We start from the raw sequence: 20,349 nt of genomic DNA, 5'->3' as shown, positions 1-20,349 counted from the left end.
CAACATTTAGGAGTTTTCATGGCAAAATAAATAGTAACTGTATTGACTCTAACAATAAATAATTGAGGCTTGTACAAGCTGCCCTCTGTATTTATGGGTTCTACATCCATAGATAACAGATAATATTCTTTTAACAAATTCTTTCTGTACTGAACAAGAACAAACTTTACTTCTTATCATCATTCCTTCAACAATATAGCACAACACTATTTATGTAGCATTTCCAAATTTTAATAAACACAGTCTAGCACCATTTATTTAGCATGAACATTTTCATTACTATAAAAAATACCTGAAATAATCAACTTTAAAGGAGGAAAATCTTATTTTGGCTCATAAGTTCATGATCACTTCAACCTTTTGCTTTGGGCCTAATGGTGTCACAGTACAAATAACCTAGAGAGGGTCTAAAGTGTAAGGGAGGATGAACTTAGGTTATATGTAAATACTACACCATTTTATATAAGGAACTTGAGTACCCATGATTTGGATATCTGCCAGGGATCCTGAAACCAATCCCCAACAGGTACCAATGGATGACTGTACTTCATCTGTCTTTACTATTTTTTTTCCAATGATTCATTTTTATTTTCTTTATAAAAGTATTGGCCTCCGACAGATTAGGGGGAAATGGCATTCAGTACCAAGTGGAGAAAGCCTACTGTAGGAAGTTGTGTGGATCAGTCTGATTGATTTGTGTGCCTCATACAGACTAGAATTTTGGGCTCTCCTTTACCTTACCCACATCCATATGTCCTCCTTGTTCTCTAGATGTGACAATGAGGCCTGGGCCCATCACCAACAGGCCAACATCCCAGCCTTACCCCACTGAGCTCCTGGCTCTCTCCTTAGAGCATGCTGTCCCTACCTTCCCCTGGCAGGCCCTGCACCATCTTGGAAGCAGGATAGCCCCTCTCTAGTTGCTCCGAGCCTGGCTACAGGCAGCTCCCTGGATGGCCACCGCCAGCCCTGCTGCATGGGTTCTGCTCTCATCATGCTTGGGGTCTCCAGTCATTTCCATGAGCAAAGCCCATTCAGTTCTTTTGTTGGGGATCAAGACTATGCAGGGGACAACAGGAGGGGTCAGGAGCCTTCCGCCCATGAAAGATGTCAATGTGGACTTTTGCTAATATCTCCAAATTAAGTCATTCATATGGTCACAGGTCTGAAAGGAATTCAACACATCACCCCACTAGAACTTAATTTAAAATAACAATTGAGGGGCTGGGGTTGTGGCTCAGTGGTAGAGTGTTCGCCTAGCATGCACAGGGTCCTGTGTTTGATCCTCAGCACCACATAAAAATAAACGAATGGAATAAAGGTATTTAAAAAAAGAAGTTTACATTTAAAAAATTAAAAATTAAATAAAATAACAATTGAATCTTGTATGTTGATTATTATTACACTAAATATAGAAGAACACAGAATCTACTTGTTTCTTTCTTTTTATTTTATTTTATTTTATTTTTATTTTTGTAGTTGTAGTTGAACAGCATGCCTTTATTTTATTTGATTATTTTTATGTGGAGCTAAAGATCAAACCCAGTGGCTGATATGTGCTAGACAGATGCTCTGCCACTGAGCTACAGCCCCAGCCCTGAATCTACTTGTTTCAAGAAACATATTTATGTAAAAATGTGTGATCACATTGACATACTTGATATAAATAAAAATGGATTTTATTATTAATAATAATTTTTTATGTAAAAAAATCATTATCTTTTAGTTAGCCCAATATTGCAGTATATTCTGTGTTAAAGTAGATAACACTATAAACCATAATTTGTATAATCCTACCCTGGCCTTATTTTTACTTTATAATATCTAATTAGTCTCAAAAATGCCATTAGCAGATCTACCAATGGAAACCTGAGAAGTCCTCCTAGAGATCATTTCCCTCCTCCTTCTTCTCAAGGTCTGCTCACTGCAAGAGGCTCTTAGGATTTCCTTTTCCAGTCCCTCTTCTCTAAGGAAGATTCCACTCCTTTAGCTCATTAGAGTTTGGTTCTCAGCTGTTCTCTCAGTTTTAGCTCAGAGTCTGGCACATAGTAGGGCTTTATAGACTGTATTATATCCCCCCTTAATTGATATGTTGAAGCTCCAACCCCCAGTGGGATGGGATTTGCTGGTGGGGCCTTTGGCAGATAATTAGGTTCTGATGACATCATGAGGGTGGGGGCTCTTAGTTCAGACTCTATAACAAAATATCATCAACTGGGTGGTTCATAAACAAAATTTATTTCTCACAGATCTTGGGGCTGGGAGTCCAGGGTCAGGGTGCCAGCATGGTTGAATTCTGGCTTGCAGAGTGACAACTTCTCACTCTAACCTCACATGGTGGGTGAGGAAACTCTCCAGAGCCTTTATAAGGGCTCTGATCCCATTTGTGTGAGCTCCACCCTCATGACCTAATCATACCCCAAAGGCCCCACCTCTTAATGCCATCATCATGAAGTTACAATTTCAACATATGAATTTTGTGATAGTTTTAGAATAGAAGAATTACTTACATGACTTCCATTGTTTGTGGGAATCCCTCTGTTTCGTACCTCTTTTAATTTCTAAAGTCTTTTTACAAAAACTTCAATCCCTTTTACATAAACTCAATGGTAGTTTGGATCTATTTCATAGCATAGAGGTAGCAAATATTTATCTCCTGAAAAGGCACCTTGAACCACTTGTTAGTGGGCTTATCTAATGCTGAGCTGTTACAGAATCTGAAGTTTCTTCTAGAGGCAGTGAGAGGAGTTCTGTGATAGATTAGCAATGCCTGCCATGACTGTGGGAGGGGTTGGTAGAGGAATCTGTGTCAACCCTGACTTAGAAGCTGCTGCTTCTGTGCCTGGGTTACAGTTAAGCCTGGGCATCTGGTATCAGCACTGGGGCCTCCTCGAAACCATATGTATTTGCAGCCTCATCCTCACGGGGCTCCCAACTTCTGTGGGTGCAAGATAAGAAAGAAGGAGCATGGTGGGTGATGGAGAGGGTAAAAATCTGCTGCTCTATGATGAAGGAGCTCTTAATCTTGCCTGTCCCCCAGATCACAACAGCAATCTATCCTATACAGCATGTTCTACACACGGAGCCCCTTAGAGAAGCTGCAATTCAACTCTACAAACATTTATTCAGCGCCTTTCATGAGTCCAGCACTGTGCTAGGCACTGGGGAGAAAACAGAAGTATTGTGAGCCTGGTGTCCCAGGGACTTATAGTCTTCCAGGGAATGCCACTGGCCATGTGAGGTGTGCAGGAATCTGGGGATGCTGCACGGGGGCATCCATGGACTATTCCAAGATCTGACTGGAGGGGCTGAAGCCATTAGATAGTAGGAAAGGGGCAGGTAGTGATCCTGGGAGATGGTTGTGTGGTCATCCTACCAACAGCCCAAGGGGAGCTGGAGCAGGGGCAGGGGCTGAGTAGGGAGCTGCGGAGAGCAAGGCAGGGACCATAGCCCTCAGGTGTGGGATTAGGCCAAGCTCCGTTCTGCAGGGCTAAGGGAAGGACTCAGGCTTTGAGTCAGTCAGCCTGTGGTGGTCAAGGGGCAGAGCCAGCACCCACTGACAGACAGATGCAGGACTTGGCCCACTGTGGCTGAACCTGGTAGCTGCCACCCAGGGCAGCTGAACTGGAAAGGAAGTGAGATGTGGTGAGTGGGGGTGAAGGTGCCAATTCCCAGTGACCACAGGGACAAGGTGCTTTGCAGGTCACTGAAGCCAAAGCTGCTGGGGAAAATGATCACTGAAATGGGAACAGCACAGGCTGGAAGGAGATGGAGAGGATCCAGAAAAAGGTGACAACATCTGACCCCCGTGGAGCAGAGGGCTTGGATTGGAAGAAAAGGCAGGGGGAGGAGGTGAGGGCAAGATACCTAACAGAGTTCTTCCAACACTAGCAGCCAACAGAGGTTAACACCATGCAGTAGATTTGGATGCCCTGGGTTTGAAACCTACCTGTCCTCCTTGCATCACTCTGGGCAAGTTACTTAACCTCTTGGGGACTCTGATTCCTCAACTTGGGCTGAGAGTAGTATCAATCTCATAGGATTACTATAAGAATTGAGTTAAAACATATAAAACACCAAGAACGGTACCTGGCACAAAGGGCTTTGTAAACATTTGCTAGTCAAGAAGGTAAAGTAGTTTGAGCATTAACCAATATTTCCCCAGATGTATTCCATGAAACTTCAAACAGGAGATGCTCTCATCAAAAAAGTTTTTATGCGCTGGGCACTGTATTGCATGCCTAAAATCCCAGCTACTTGGGAGGCTGAGACAGGAGGATCACAAGGCCAGCCTCGGCAACTTAGTGAGATCCTGTCTCAAAACAGTAACAACAACAACAACAACAACAACAAAGGCTGGGTAAAGTACCCCTGGATTTAATCCCCAGTACCAAAAAAAAAAAATTCTTATGATAAAATAAATTTGGAAAACATATAATATCCCTATGAATTGTGGACAAGTCCACGGTAAAAAAAAAATAAAAAATAATAAACAAACAAACAAACAACAACAAAACCCCCAACCCTATCTAACTTTATTTCCAAACCTGGTGGATCCTGAAATCCTCTGACTGCCCCATGGGACAATGTTCCACAGGACACCAATTTGGGAAACGCCATGGGGAAGGGAGTGCGGGAGTCTGAAAGCAGAGGAAGGGTCTCCAGAAGACAACTTCTAGCAGAAGATGACACAAAGACAGTCCGGCACTCAGGGAGGGAAGAGGGGAGAGAAGGAGGCTTTGGGTGTGACACACTTGTGATGATACAAGGGAAGGTGTACACGAGAGACCCCAAGGAGAGAGAAACAGAAAGGCCCATAGTGCTGTTAGAAGTAGAGGCGAGAGAGGAGAAGGTAGAGGTGACTCTGAGAATTCAAGTTTGGGGAACTAGGAAACAGAGGAGTGGACAGGAGATCAGGAGTGGGAGGTGTCCCGCCACAGTCTGGCTGGGCACAAATGCCGCAGTCTGGCTGGGCACACAATCACGAGCCACCACACAGCTTGTAGATTCAAACAGCAACTCTTTATTCCCGAACTCACACCAGCCGTCTACAATCACGTTCTGGGGAAATCCACGTTCTCTTCCCAAATCCACCTCCACTGGGCTTCCATCTCCAAAATATACTGTCTGAATCCCGTGAGAACTCAAGGGGAACTCAGGCAGCAGGATACGCCCTATTCCCAGCAGGAATAATCTTAAACCTTAAACCTGGAACCTAAACTGGGAACGCCCTAAACACGATTATCTTAAAACCGGGAACACCCTAATCTGCCTTGGTCCTTGAGCAAGATCACCTACATTCAATGTCACTGCAACATGTCAGCAACATGGGGTACGCTGGCAAGGAAATTGTCATACCTACTTGGCTAATGGCTCCCAGCAGTGTCCTCCATTTTCTTATGTCCCCACTCACTTCCCACTTGCTCTGTCACCCTCCCAATTGTGGGACGGAGGCAGGTCTAGCCCTGTGGCTTCCTAGAATGGGAAGGGTGAGGACTGATGCTTCCTGGGAAGAATGGCCCCAAAGATGTTTTGTCCCCGCTATGTACAGACTGTATGGTTGTAAAATCGACAGCAGTTGTCCAGCGCCACTGGGCTGAACTCCAGACTGGTGCTGAAAAGAAAGCAAAGGTACAGTGTGAGCTCCAGGCCTACCTCTGCCGGCCAGGTTGTGCACCCTGGGAAAGTCATTCTGCTTCTCTGGTCCACACTTCCTCCCCAGATTTGGTCCTCAAGTCTTCCCTTCCTCCTCCCCATGTCACATCAGCTATAGCCAGGACATTTTCTACCCTATCTGCCTGTGCCAAAGGCATCCAGGCACTTGGGTGCTGTGTGCTCCCTCACACTTTGCTCCTCCACTCCCCCCATGGCCCAGGATCTTACTTTTGGAAGGCTTGGCGGCAGCAGTTGTACACCTCAAAACTGCTGCTGCTGAGGGTGCTATTCAGGAGGGACACACAGTCAACCTCAGCCCCCCTGGGCACATACAGGATTCCTGTGGAGGGAAAGCCACTGGTGGGCACAGCCCAGGGGCCAGCTAGAAGATTAGGGCTCCAAGTCCCAAGCCCACTGGCCTGAACTCACCTGCCACGCAGGCATTCATCAGGGACACGCAGGCTCCCGTGAAGAGCGCACGGAGCACAACCTGAGAGAAGTCACTCTTCCGCTGGGGGACCAGGGAGGCTGCAAGGGGACAAGAGTGCTCAGGGCCAGGGATTCCATGTGCCTCTCCGACCACAGATTGTGGTCTGGCTCATCTGCTGATTCTCCTCTTCTGCATGGTCAGAGGACAGATGTTGTCCCTGCCGGTCACCCGAGTTTGGGAGTCCTCTAAGGCCTGGCTCCTGCCCCCTAGGATATGATCCAGTCGTCCTCCACGCATCATCAGTGGCAGATGCAGAAAAAGAATTTAACTATCAAATCTGGCAGACCTGGGACTAAATATAGGCTCAGACACTTGTTAGTTGAATGAATTGGGCTGTTATTTTACTCTCAGAGATCCAGTTTCCTGCTCTGTAAAATGGGTTGATTAGGGCTGGGGGTGTAGGCTCGTGGTAGAGTGCTTGCCTAGCACATACAAGGTTCTAGGTTTGATCCCCAGCACTATAGAAACAATCACACACACACACACACACACACACACACACAGGCTGATTGCACCACAGGGTGGCTGTAAAAAGAGGATGTTATTGTTGAAGAGCTAAGAACAGCCAGCTGTGGTGGCACATGCCTGTAATCCCAACAACTCAAGAGGCTGAGGTGGGAGGATCAAAAGTTGGAGGCCAGCCTCAGCAACTTGTGTGTGTGTGTGAGAGAGAGAGAGAGAGAGAGAGAGTGTGGTGCTGGGGATTGCCCCCAGAGGCCTTGTGCACGTGAAGCAAGCATTCTACCAACTGAGCTATAGCCCCAGCCCTCGGCCTCAGCAACTTCAAAATAAAAAGGGTTGGGGGATGTGGCTCCGTGGTTCAAGTTCTAGTACAACCCCCACCCCCTGCAAAAAGCTGAGAACAGTGTGGAAACTTCCTCTCTACTGTTGGGATGTGGAGGGGAAAAGGGAGAAAACACATTTGCAGAAGCACTCACATTGCCCCTGAGAACTCACATTTGGGGAAGTAGGAAATGGGAAACAGAAGGGGTGGGAAGTGTCCTTCCTTTATTTATGTCCCCAACTCACTCTCCGCTCACTCACTTCATCACCCCTTTCAACTGTGGGACTAAGCCCTGAGGCTTCCTGAAGGAGGACCTGGAGAGGGGCCATCCCCTGCAGCAGAGAAATCATGGAACTCTAGGACTGGGCTGCTGAGCCCCACGGCCATCTTGTTCAGGCTCCTGCCTTAGACAAGTGGGACAACTGAGGCCTGAGTCCCCAGTGAGTTCAGGTTCCTGACTCCCTCAGATGCTGGGGCGGGGTGGGGGTCCCCACAGGACTCACTCAGGCCTCCCAGCATGATCCCAATAGAGGTGAAGTTGGCGAATCCACAGAGGGCGTACGTCGTGAGAATTTCTGCTCTGTCCTGAAAATACAGACGGTGTGTGAGGACGGGCTGCCCTCAGTTGGGACAAGAGCACTCCCACGCTGCCCAGGCTCTGGCTTTGTTTTTACCCACTTTCCATGTGCCCTTGACTTCTGAACCTCTCTGTGCTGCCCCTTTCCTGGTCTTGCTCTCCCACATCTAAGTCAGCTGGAATTCTGCCACTTCAACAACATAGCTGCCCTCGATCCTCTCATCTTCAACCCCCTGTTCTTAAATACCAGCCTTTTGGGGTGTGATTCAGCCTGGTTCTCACTCTGGCCAGAGGGGGCGCTTGGAGAAGGGCCCCGCTTCTGGTGCTCTATAGTCTTCTGCTTCCGGTGGCTGTGAAAGCCCTGGGCTGAGAGACCTTGTGGGGAACTGTCAGGCTGAGAGGGGACAGTGGGCCCCACTGGAAAGAGTAAGGCACCCGGCGTCCAGCTTGGCTTCCAGGCTTGTCCCCACTATGGGCAGGTCAGCAGCTTCTTGAAGCTTCAGGACTGTGATAAGGATTATATTATGATATATGGGAAATACCAGGCATTGAGTGGGCAATTAAACAAGGTAGTGCTTCTGTTTTGTTCTGAAGTGTTTTGTTTTGTTTTGTTTTGTTTTTTAATTTTCCAGAAAGAAGCATTAAGACCCAAAATGGAACAATTTGGGGGGAAAAATTGGCTTAGATCCATATCTCACATTGTATATAAAATTCCCTTCAGATCATAGAAGCAGATAAATATTTTAAATGTAGAATGATAGAAAATTTAGGATAATAATAATTATAGTTACAAGATAGTATTACACTCATTTTGGAGAGGACCAAACTGAGACTCAGGTTCAGTAAGAAGTTCACACAGCAAGAAGGTGACTTTGTCAGAATTTGAACTCAGTTATAACTATAAAATTGATTATCTTAATGACTTCCTTGCCTTGTTCCAGGGATTTAATACTTACCAGATATCATTTTAGCATATAAATTACAGAAATAATAGGAGAAATCACAAAGGAAAAGATTTGGTGTAAAAATCTATGTTGAGAAAACAAATCCCTATATAGAAAATGAAGGGGAAAAGAAAGAAGAAACAGGAAAAATATATAGAGGAAATATGAAAAGAGTTAATTTCATTATAACATAACTAATTTATGCACCAAAACTAGATAAATAAAGGAGTGAAGAAAATAGAGTAGGGAGAATGGGGGAGGGACGAGGGGAGGGAAAATGGGGAAATGGGGATTGAAATCAAATTCCTTGCATGTATTAGTTTGTTAAAATGAACTCAAATACTATGTATAATTATAACGCTCTAATTTTAAAAGTTTATGCAAATATTAATTGAAAAAATATTAAGGTATCTTATTCCTGCTTGCTCACGTACAATGGTGCTTTATAGACCAGCTAAACAACCTTCTTCTTCTTCTTCTTTTTAATACTGAGAGTGTGAACCAGTGTTTTACCACTGAGCTACATCCCAGTCCTTTTTATTTTTATTTTGAGACAGGGTCTTGCTAAGTTACTGAGGCTGACCTCGAATTTGTGATCCTCCTGCCTCAGCCTCCTGAATGGCTGGAAATTATAGGTGTGCAACACCATGCCCAGCTCATATGACTTTCTTAAGATGTAAAAGGTCAAGTCTTCAGTGACTTCCTATACTCCCTGGGTCATACTCTCACAATATGCTCTAGCTGTACTACCCTCAGTTCTCTGAGCATACTATGTGCTTTCAATCTCAGGGCCTTTGCACATGCCTCTTCATTTGTCTAGAATAGTCTTCCCTTCAAGTCTTGGCCTAAATGTTACACCTCAAGGAGACTTTCTTCAACCAGTTCAGCCAAGAGAACCCCCCTCCCTGTTTTTATTTGTTTTTCCTTTATAGAATTTACCACAAATTGTGGTAATCTTTCATTGCTTTGCTTTACTGTGTTTTGCCTATGTCTCTCAATAAGAGAGATATGAGACCAGGAATCATGGTTGTTTAAGTCCCCTTTTTATCCTTTTTTTGCCTAGCAGAGTGCCTCGCACCTAAATGATCTCCACAAATACTTGATGAAAGAATAAGATTCATTAAAAATCTGAGCACAGGACCAGGCATGGTGGTGCAAGCCTGTAATCCCAGTGGCTCAGGAGGCTGAGACAGGAAGATCCTAAATCCAGACCAGCCTCAGCAATTTAGAGAGGCACCAAGCAACTCAGTGAGACCCTGTCTCTAAATAAAAATACAAATAGGGCTGGGGATATGGCTCAGTGGTTGAGTGCCTCTGAGTTCAATCCCTGGCACCTCCTACAAAAAAAAAATTATGAAGAATCAGACACTTGATTACCTCTGAGGTGTGGTGAGATCAAAGCAAGAACAAGGAGTGAGGGGAAACATGCTGTTACTTCATACACTTTTTTAAAAAAAACTAAAAAACATATTCATTTACAACTTATTTTAAGTTGTAGTTGGAAGCTGGGCTACTGGAAGCATAATGCCTATAATCTCAGCTACTCAGGAGGCTGGAGGATCACAAGTTCTAGGCCAGTTTGGGCAACTGAGTGATGATACTCTGTCTCAAAACTAAATAAATAAATAAAAAGGGCTGGATGTAGTTCAGTGGTAGAGCACTCCTGGGTGTAGTCCCAAGTGTGGTGAGGGTGGGTGGGGAGAGACTTAAAAATAATTGAAGTTAAGAAAAATTTCTTACTAAAATTTCTCAGTCACCCAAGAATGAAAAATAAAACAATGAGCTACTATTTGCCCATTAAAGTAGCAAAACTTGTTTCTAAGTAGAAACTCCCTAGTGCTATTCAGCATGTGGTGAGATAAATGCTCACGGGCACAGCTGGTGGCAATTTCAGTTGTTCCAACCCTTTGGGAAAATTACTGGCAGCAACCACAGGAGGACTCATGCTATGTGATTCAACCAGCCCACATCTGGGAAAGCTCCTGCGGAAATGACCCAAGAGGTGGGAACAGTACTATACACAAAGATTCACTTCCACACTGTATGGCATGTACAGCCAAGTAATGGAATTCATCTGAATGACCCAACAGCGGGAGATTGGTTAAATTACGTGAGGATACACACATCAAAAATCATGTGGGGGCTGGGGTTGTGGCTCAGGGGTAGAGCACTCACCTTGCACATGCAAGGCCCTGGGTTCAATCCTCAGCACACATAAAAATAAATAAATAAAACAAATGTATTGTGTCCAACTACAACTAAAAAATAATAAATATTTTTAAAAATTATGTGGGCTGGGGGTGTAGCTCAGTGGTAAAGCTCATGCTTAGCCTGTACTAGGTACTAGGTTCCTGGCACCGCCACATTTTTAAGAAATGATGCTAATTTCATAATAGTAAGCAAAGAAAAGAAGAAAGGGAGAAAGGAAGGAAAGAAAGAAGGAAGGAAGGAAGGAAGGAAGGAAGGAAGGAAGGAAGGAAGGAAATCCAATATATTAACAGGGACCGTGGTGGGAGGTCACCCGGCACACTACAATATAGTATGGATGCTTTAGTAGAGATTATGTAAATTCTCTTTAAGAGAGTAGAATAAAATAGATAAACAATAGCTATAGTTTTAGTATGATGAGATTATAGGTAATTTTTGCATTCGTGTGTGTGTGTGTGTGTGTGTGTTTGTGGTACTGGGGATTGAATAATTCAGGGGTGTTCTATCACTGAGCTACATCTCCAACCCTTTTTAATTTTTAATTTTGAGACAGGGTCTGGATAAATTGCCCAGGCTGGCCTCGAACTTGCCATCCTCCTTTCTCAGCCTCCAAAATTGCTGGGATTACAAGTATGCACCACCACATCTGGCAATTTTTTCATTCTCAATGTTACCAGAGTTAGTGTTTTTATTTTAGAAGGGTTAATTTTTATAGCATCTTATAGTTCTTAAAATAAAATTTCACAGAAAGAGCCAATTCCTAAACTGAATCCAATATATTAACAGGGACCGTGATGGGAGGTCACTCGGCACACTCATGTATGTAGCCCACTGGACATTCACATGTATTTCTTTGGGGTAGACAGAGTATTAGACTCCTGTTTTCCAACAGAAGACAGGTGGTGCAATGGCTAGCCTAATGCCACAGCCAATGGTGGCCCACCTAGAGCAGGGTCTCAGATACTTCAAACAATGCTCTTCTCCAGCACCGCAGCCTCCTGAGAGGTCTTGAGGAAGATGGCAGTAAGCCTGATGCTGTCCTGTCTCCCAGGACAATAAATAACATGGGTGGTTAAACATCGCCACAGTGTGTCTTAGCCAGGTAGCCAGGAAAGTAGCTTTGTGTGTGTGTGGTGGAGCGGTTGTCCCTCAGGAGCAACTGTGTCATTCCCCACCATAGAAAGGGGACCAAGATACTCACAGAGATCCACTGCTTCTTTGCACCAACCCACTCCTCGACCCCTGCCAGGCGGCGCTGCCTGTACTGAGATAGTTCCTGATATGCCACAAACTCATTCAGAAACAGCTTGATTCCTAGCAGCTCAGCCACCACTGGGCAGTCCTCCCAGGCAACGCCCATCAGGAAGGCCACAGGCCTTAAGATGTAGGAGCAGATGAGCTGAGGGTACAAGAGCAAGAAGACTGATTAGGACTGAGGGCAAAGCCTGGGCTTTGCTGGGTCACCACCCACCACCCCCAACCCCAGGATCTTCCCCTCCACATCCGGGAACCCCACCTGGAAGCTGAGCCCTTGGATCTCCACCATGTCTCCCAGCCAGGAGAGGGCAGCATTGACAAAGGCCAGCACAGACAGAAACGCAATCAGGTTGGAGGCGATGTTGGCAATCATCTTCACTGAGATGGCAGCCCCACCGCTGGCTGCTTCCACGAGGTTTTGGGCCTCTCTGTTATTGGGATGAAGAGTGATCATGATTGCCCACCAACAAGGGTCCCCATCCTAGAAGTTCCAGGAGGAACCTTGGACAGGTTGTTTCAGAATCAGAGAATCCTTACTTTCTCTGAGACCCAAAGGAAGGAGCCAGCACTGGGATAAGACCCACATTTCTAGCACTGCACTGTCCATGGCAGCAGCCATTAGCCCCATATGGCTTGTGACCACTTGAAAGGAAGCTGGTCCAAATTGAGTTCTGTTTTAAGTGCAAAATATATAGATTTTTGAGGATTTCGTATTTTAAAGAAAAAGAATGCAAAATATCCTTAGTACTTTTTACACTGAATATATGATGAAATGACAATATTTTAGATGTATTTGGCTAAGTAAAATATTTTATTAAAATCACCAGTTTCTTTTTACTGTTTTCAAGACAGTGACTAAAGAATGTAAAGCGATAGACCTCATGGCTAGCAGTGTTATTTCCGTAGGACAGTGCTGCTGTAGAGCTTCAGGAGGTTTGAGGTTGGGCTACCCATTGTGTCCTCAAGCATATTAATCCAAAGTGGTACCCTTTCAATATCTTTATTTTATTTTTAATCTTATTTTATTGTTTGTTTATTTTTGGTACTGGGGACTGAACCCAGGGACCCTTTACCACTGAGCTGCACCCCAAGTCCTTCTTATTTTGCGGCAAGGACTCGAACTCGGGATCCTCCCGCCTCAATCTCCCGAGTTGCTGGAATTATAGGCATGCACCATTGCGTCTGGATCTTTCCAACATTTTTAAAGGATTAATATAGGCTGGGGGTGTAGCTCAGGGGTGGAGCATTTGCTTAGCACTCAGGAGGTCCTCCGACACACCCCCTGCCCCCCCAGGCCCCCGATTAAATGTTTTTAAGACCATGGTGATGACATGTTAGTAGTCACTGACATCAAGTTGGCTCTTATATATCAGTACGTGGTGCCACCTGGTGGTCAGAGCTCTGCACACAGGGAACTTGGCCCGGAGCCTTTCCATGGCCCTCCTACACCTCCAGGGACCAGGGCCCCACCCCTAGGAGCCGGGCCCCACCCACAGGCTTTGACCAGTCTGTTGTAAGATGTGAGAACTGGAGTCTGTTTTAGCAAGTGAAGCCACAATCAGAGCAGTGACCGCAGAGGTGGTCCTAGCCCCAGGAAGCCAGTAATAGGCAGAGAGAACACGTGCTATTGCCCTCCACCTCTGCTCTGGGTCCTGGGCACCACCGCCCTCTCTGCCAGCCCCCTTGCTGCTCTCACCCGTGACTCAGTTTCACTCCTTCCTTACTCTTGAACTTGGACTCCTCCACCTCTGGGTACATCAGCTTGGAGAGGGCCAAGGCACAAGGGGCAGCCATCACAGACGCAGCAACTAATGACGCAGGATCGATCTGCAAGATGAGAGAGAGGACAGTTAAAGGAAAGGGCCACTGCCAAGGAGAGTGACCCAGGGCAACAGGGGAAATATGTACTCAGTCCCACTGGTATATCCTCATTGTCATTAATGTCCTCATTGTCATTTTCATTGTACTAATAATTATACCTTTTATATATAGAGGGTCACAGGCTACATGTAAAAGCCCACATATTTCCTCCCAGTACTTCTGTAAACTGGGCATGGCAAGTATTGTTACCCTCCATTTATAGGTGGGGAAAGGGAAGGTTTGTTATCCACATTTTATAGTTAGGGAAACTGAGAGCAAACCATATTTAATCCTTTGGGGCCTCAGTTTCCCTACCTATAAAAGAATTAAAACTCATCATATCTTTTGGCTTCAGGTTCAAGGTTCTTCCTTCCTTTCTAGACTGTCTCTCTTTAACCCCTCATGCCCATGAGCTGAGATTTCCATTAACTAAAGGGTTTGTGATGGATCAAACAAAGCTCCAGAACCTGAGAGTTGAGACAGATGGAAGATGTAACCCAATTCAATCTTGTCAGGTTATGTTCTGTGTGGGATTATAATCCCTGAATTGGATCCATCTTTGAATACTTACTATAATGGGGAACTCACCACTTCAGGGCAGCTCATCACACCCTCTCTTGCAGTTAGGGAACTGTTAGGAAATCTGCCTCCTCTAAGAGCCATCTGTGGTCCTGGGTCTGCCTCTGGGAGCCACTCTGTAAAAGCCCTCCCCAGCAAGACAGTGAAGCATCAGCTCCTAGAGTTTTCCCTTCCAGAAGCTTTATCCTCAATGTGGTCCCAAACCCTTTGCTTTCTCTGTTCTCTTCCACAGAGATAGATGAGGCTCTTTCCCCCACCCCAACCTGTTGTTTACAAATGGTAAAACTAGAAGCGACTCAAACATCTAACATTGGAAGAATGGCTAAACGCAGTCAGGCTGCCATCACAAACCACAGTTACAAGGTCTCCTGATGACACAAGGAAGTGCCCACAAAACTGCACATAGAGCAGAACCACAACCATGGGAGAAAGACAACTCCAAAACTATGCATAAAAAGAAGAGCAGATGTTGGTGACAAGGAGAATATGCAAGGGTGAAGGCAGGAGATAGATGGGAAATCTCTCTATCTTGCTCTCAATTTTGTTGCTCTAAAAAAAAATAGTCATTAAAAAAAAAGGTCAGAAATACTCCAAATTGCCCCTGGCTGGCAAGTGGGGCCAGGAGTCATTTTTCTCTTCTTGGTGCATTTTGACATCTTTACAATACCCAGAACAGCAAAACAATCTTTTTCTCCTTTAAGTTTATATTAAGCCAATAGCATGTTTGTTTGTTTTTTTAATCACTGTTGTTTTGGATTTTTTTTTTGCAGTGGGGTGGGTACTAGAGATTGAACCCAGGGCACTTGACCACTGAGTCATATCCCCAGCCCTATTTTGTATTTTTTTTTTTTTTTTAGAGACAGGGTCTCACTGAGTTTAGTGCCTTGCTTTTGCTAGGCTGGCTTTGAACTCGTGATCTTCCTGACTCAGCCTCCCTCACTGCTGGGATTGCAGGCACATGCCTCTGTGGACAGCTGTTATTTTGGATTTTGTTTTTGTTTTTTGGTACTGGGGATTGAACCCAGGGGCACCTTACCACTGAGCTACATCTCTAGCCCTTTTTATATTTTATTTGGTCTTGAATTTGTGATCCTCATGTTTCAACCTCCCAAGTAGCTGCCAATCTCAGTTTTTAAATTTTTTAAAAAAGTAAAAGAAGTAGGGAGGTAAGTTGAAGACATATGCTCTGCTAATAAAAGCAGAGTACAGAAGAAATGGTGGGATAGCTTATCATCATCTAAGGGAAGTATAGGAAGTGCAGATGAGGAACCAGGGCTGGAGACCATCTCAGGCTCTGATACACAGGCTATGCCTTCTTTTTCTAAACCCCAGTTGTTTCTTTTCAATGAAGTGCAGACACCCCTTGAAATACAAACAAGAACCAGCAGCAGCCCTGACACCTCCTCAGGCCAGGCACTTGGGAACTCAGAGGATAAAGCCTACCTGGGGGCAGGGGACTTCACTTGCTTTCTCCTAGGCTGCCTGCCTCCAGGGGGACAGTGTTACATCTGTCATGGCTTTCCCCTCTGCCAGACACGACATTGCCTTTTCCTCCAGTTTAGAGATTACATCTGGCTTATAAACTTGATTTCCAGCAGGCACACACTCTGCCGTTGTCATATTGCTGGACTCCGTCCTTTAAGTGGGCTGGTTGTGACCACAGCTGGTCATTCCCTGCTCTTCATAGAAAGGGCTGAGTCTTGTACAGACAGTCAACTTGGGTGCTGGCTCAGCCCATGTGGCCCTCCACTGCCAGCCACTCTGCAGGGTCATGCTGTCCCTTGCCTCCCAGGCACCAGCTTAGGAATCCATTTCCTCTTTCCCAGCATCCCAGGCCTTCCCGTGCCCAACGACCTCCACTCTCTACCCACAAAGTCCCATGTAGAGAGAGAGAGGATAAGAACACTCTGCTTCAATTTTCGAATGGATTTTTACTGAGAAAGGGAATAAACCCAGTACAAACCATAAAATGGGCCATGTGGGACAGATTTCTGACTCTAATATGTCAGGAAAAGAACTACTACTTCTTTAACACCATGCTCTTAAGCGTTTTCTGCCTATTATTATTATACTGCTGGGAGGTGGCCAGTAGGTCTGCTCTTCTGCGGGATGTGGAAACTAAGCAGTAGGCTCACAGACCCTGTCTCTGAGGCAGCCATTCTTGCACAACTTATTGGGGAACTTGAATGGACAACTAATTCATGTCACTGGCCAGCCTGTTTTCAGTGCTTGAGGTACACATCTGGTTCTCGCTCAGGGTGGCCTCTGAGCCAGAGTAGAGATGTGAGTTTCTAGGCATCAGCACAGAAAGCTGGTGCCTACTCCAGAGGCTTGGGGAAAACAGTGAAGACGGAGCCATATGTGGAGGTCACCATTGAAATAATTCCATTGAGTGACCCCTTGGAGCTGGGGACTATGGGAGAAAGCCTAGACCAGCATTGTCCAATACAAATATAAAGGGAAGCACATCCATAATTTCACATTTTCTAGTAGCTGCATTTTAAAAGTAAAAATAAATAGTTAAAATTCAATTTTAACAATGTTTTAATTAACCCAATATATCCAAATATGTTCTTTCCACAATGTAATCAGTATCAACTTATTAATAAAATATTTTTTTGTGCTAAGTTTTGCAGCACATCTCATTTTGGATTAACCTTATTTCAGGTGCTCAATAGCCATGTGTGGCTAGTGGCCATTGTGTTGGACCCTGTGGGACTGGAACTATGCGGATATGGGCCATAGGAAGGGTGAGGAAAAGGGAGTTAGAAGTTGAGCCATAAAGAAAAAGGTCTTAAGAAACTGGTAGCTTGGAGGAGAGAGCAAGAGGGATCTTTCTGGAATTCAGGGGTTGAGGGAAGAACCAGAGATACCCCAAGGAGCTAGCCTTGAGAAGGAGTTGAGAGGAAACCATGGGGAAAGCCCAGGACTGGGCAAAGGAGGCCCAGAGCCAGGTGGGGGCAGAAGAGAGCTGCTCTGGAACCAGATTTGAGGTGGATCCAGTAGGAGGAGGGAAGGAGAAGGAAGGAGGAAGGTGTTAGGTGACCTTTTCCTCCCCAGGCCACTATGGCTGTAGCCAGGGGCTTCCAAGCCCAGAAATCTGTGATCACATGGCTCATCCTGGGTGCCTCTGCACATTCTATGGAGCTAAAGGAGGTGGGCACTGAGGCCCTGTCAGTTAGGAGGCTAGACTGCCTAGGACTGGGTGGACTCTGGAGTAAGAAAGGGAAGAAGGGGGACTGAGTTTTAAGCCAGATTGTGTAAAAGGGAGGGAGTTCTTCCAGCACAGATCATTTTCAGCTTAACAACGTTTCAACTGCCTGATTTTTTACTTTAAGATAGTGTGAAAGTGATACACACTATAGACACTGTACTTTGAATTTTTTGGTTTTAATTTTTTTGTAACCTTTACTTTCTTTGTTTATTTTTATGTGGTGCTGAGGATCAAACCAGTGCCTCATGCATGCTAGGCAAGCACTCTGCCACTGAGCTTCAGCCCCAGCCCTGTACTTTGAATTTTGAAGTTTGATCTTTCCTAGGCTAGTCACATTCATGTTATTATGCTAATAGCATGCAAGATACTCTTGCAATGCTGGTGGCAGCAGCTCCCAGGCAGCTGAGCCAAAATGGTCCAGTCTAGGAAACATCTCAATGCTCTGCATGCAGTGCACTATGTGGCTAAGTCAGAATGGTCCATAGTTAAGTATATGCATTTTCAACTCACCATGGGTTTATCAGGATGTGGCCCCATTGTAAGTTTAGGAGCGCCCATAGTTAACTTTTAAGTAATGGTAGAAGTCTCGGCACTGCCCATGTGCTAAAAAGAATACCAGGCATATTCTTATAACTCTCGGAGCCTGAGAAATATAAAAACATTTAAAGGCCCTAAGTCCAAAAATATTATGTCATCTCCTTTCCCTAGTATTTTACCATGAAAAAGGTTTTAGGAACAAAGTTCTGAGTTCCCAATTTGAAATATCAAATTCCTTCCAAAAAACCATTGGTAGTGAGGTAAGCGGGGATGCATTTGGATCTTGGTAAGACAAGATGCAAATCAAATGATGGTTCTGGAATACTAAACAGGAGGGTGCCAGGCTGGAAGACAAAGCCACAGAGTGCAAAGGGCTTTCTTTAAAAGTTACACAACCACCAATTCTGCCCAGGTAGTTCATGGAAATATGGAGCTGATCTTATTGGTGTGGTAAAAGGTCCTGAGTGAAAGAGGGACTAGGGGGTAGGCTGGCTTATCCTGTCATCCATCCCCACCAGCCACCTCAAGATCATAAATGGGATAGGTGGAATTTGGGACTGTGAATGGAACAGTGGGTCATTCTGTCCTTCCAGTGCCTATATACACATAGTACAAGGGTGAGGTGGGGCAAGCAAAGATAGCTCAGTTGGTACCCACAACTTCTCTCACTCCAAGCACTGAATGGCATCACATTGTATGGACTAACTCACTCACTCATCCAGCTTATTATTGGATTATTATTATTATTATTATCCCAACAATAAGTTGGACATTTAGGTTGTTTCCAAGTTTCTTGCTATTAGAACTAATGTCAAAATTTTGCATTTTAAAACATTTGTGAAAACATTTCTATATCATAATCTCCCTAGCTGGATCAAGGGGAAGAAACTTTTTTTTTTAACTTGGTATTAAACCCATTAAACCAAAATTATTTTTAATTTTGAGACAGGATCTCGCTGATTTGCTTAGGGCCTCCCTAAGTTGCTGAGGCTGCCCTCAAACTTGTGGTCCTCCTGACTCAGCCTCCTGAATCAATGGGATCACAGGAGTGTACTACTGTACTCAGCTGGGAAGGAACATTTTTAAATTGACTGATAGATAGATGTTCTCCACAGAGACTCCGGCAAATTTTATTCCCACAACGAGTGGATAAGCACCCCACATCCTTGCGATTTAGAGGTATGTAAAGTATTGTGACTCATTTAGAAAAAAACATGAAGTAAATATTGTTTTAATTTCTTTGAACATCTGCACACTTTTTATAATAACCATTTTCTCCAGATAATTTTTTAAATATAGATGTTCCCTACCTTCTGTGTGTAATGATTTTGTCCATACAGAATGTTTTCCATTTTTATTAGCTCTGTCAACCTTCTTTATACTTCTGTATTTTTGTGTCATGCTCAGAATATATAAGAAAAAAGCAAGTTGCAGAAAAGTATGGGTAGAAGTATCTCATCTTTTATAAAGAAATAAAGTGTGTGTGCATTCAGGTGTAAATAAATCATTATTTACACAGAAGGATCTGGAATGACATATTTTAAGTCAGTGAGTCTCTAGCATCAGAGTCACTGGAAGGCTTGCTCAGTAGGTTTGCAGTGGGCCCAAGTATAGACATTTAAAAAAATTCTCAGATGATACTGGTCCATGAACCACACTTTGAGAACCATTGTTTTAAGCAATTAAAAGCAGTCACCATGGATTTGTTTTATAATGAGACAGGGTTCTCAAGGTCTCACTATGTTGTGCAGGTTGGCTCTGAGCTTCTGTTGCTGAAGCAGTTTCTCATGCCTCAGCCTCCCAGTAGCAGGGACTACAGCCATGTGCCACCAGTAAGGAAGAGAGAGGTTTTTTATTTTTTATTTTATTTTATTATTTATTTATTTATTTTGAGTAGTGGGGATTGAACCCAAAAGCATGCTACCACTGAAATACCTCCCTTGTCCTTTTAATTTTTTTTTTTTTTTTAATTTTGAGACAGGATCTCTCTAAGTTACTGCAGCTATCACTAAGTTGCCTAGGCTGTCCTCAAACTTGCAATCCTCCTGCCTTAACCTCCCCAATTAGGATTATAGGCATGCACAACTGCATGGAAGAGAAATTTCTAAAAACTTTATTCACTTCCACAATAACTAAGAATTTCTTTGATTGTTAAAAAAATAAGATTTTGACAATTTGTATATGAAAGCAAAAATAAGAACAAGGTATATTATAAATATATAACATTGTTAACTCAGCAATTTG

At 44.3% G+C, this 20,349-nt stretch overlaps 1 protein-coding gene across 7 annotated transcripts in view; it reads right to left on the bottom strand.

Moving 5' to 3' along the window:
* Positions 1-5,000: 5,000 nt before the first annotated feature.
* LOC124088472 (sodium/nucleoside cotransporter 1) overlaps positions 5,001-20,349 on the bottom strand; it is a 118,019-nt gene continuing 102,670 nt past the window's right edge. For 5 of the 7 annotated variants that reach the window (XM_046438083.2, XM_046438147.2, XM_046438092.2 and 2 more), the window contains 7 exons: positions 13,612-13,742; positions 12,175-12,343; positions 11,860-12,057; positions 7,433-7,514; positions 6,085-6,183; positions 5,884-5,995; positions 5,001-5,614 (listed from right to left, as the gene is read on the bottom strand). In XM_046438083.2, coding sequence (XP_046294039.1) covers positions 5,542-5,614; positions 5,884-5,995; positions 6,085-6,183; positions 7,433-7,514; positions 11,860-12,057; positions 12,175-12,343; positions 13,612-13,742 — 864 coding nt within the window. In that variant the 3' untranslated portion in view covers positions 5,001-5,541. Of the gene's footprint in view, positions 5,615-5,883; positions 5,996-6,084; positions 6,184-7,432; positions 7,515-11,859; positions 12,058-12,174; positions 12,344-13,611; positions 13,743-14,363; positions 14,471-20,349 lie in introns of those variants that run through there. The other 2 variants (XR_009226272.1, XM_046438115.2) reach the window with 2 other exon arrangements.

This window comes from Marmota monax, unplaced genomic scaffold, assembly GCF_021218885.2.
Source record: "Marmota monax isolate L192 unplaced genomic scaffold, Marmota_monax_Labrador192_F-V1.1 WCK01_AAM20220418_F8-fsc00005, whole genome shotgun sequence".
Taxonomy (NCBI): Eukaryota; Metazoa; Chordata; class Mammalia; order Rodentia; family Sciuridae; genus Marmota; species Marmota monax.
Note: the sequence above shows the minus strand (reverse complement) of the source record. Positions and strands in the feature narration are given on the sequence as shown.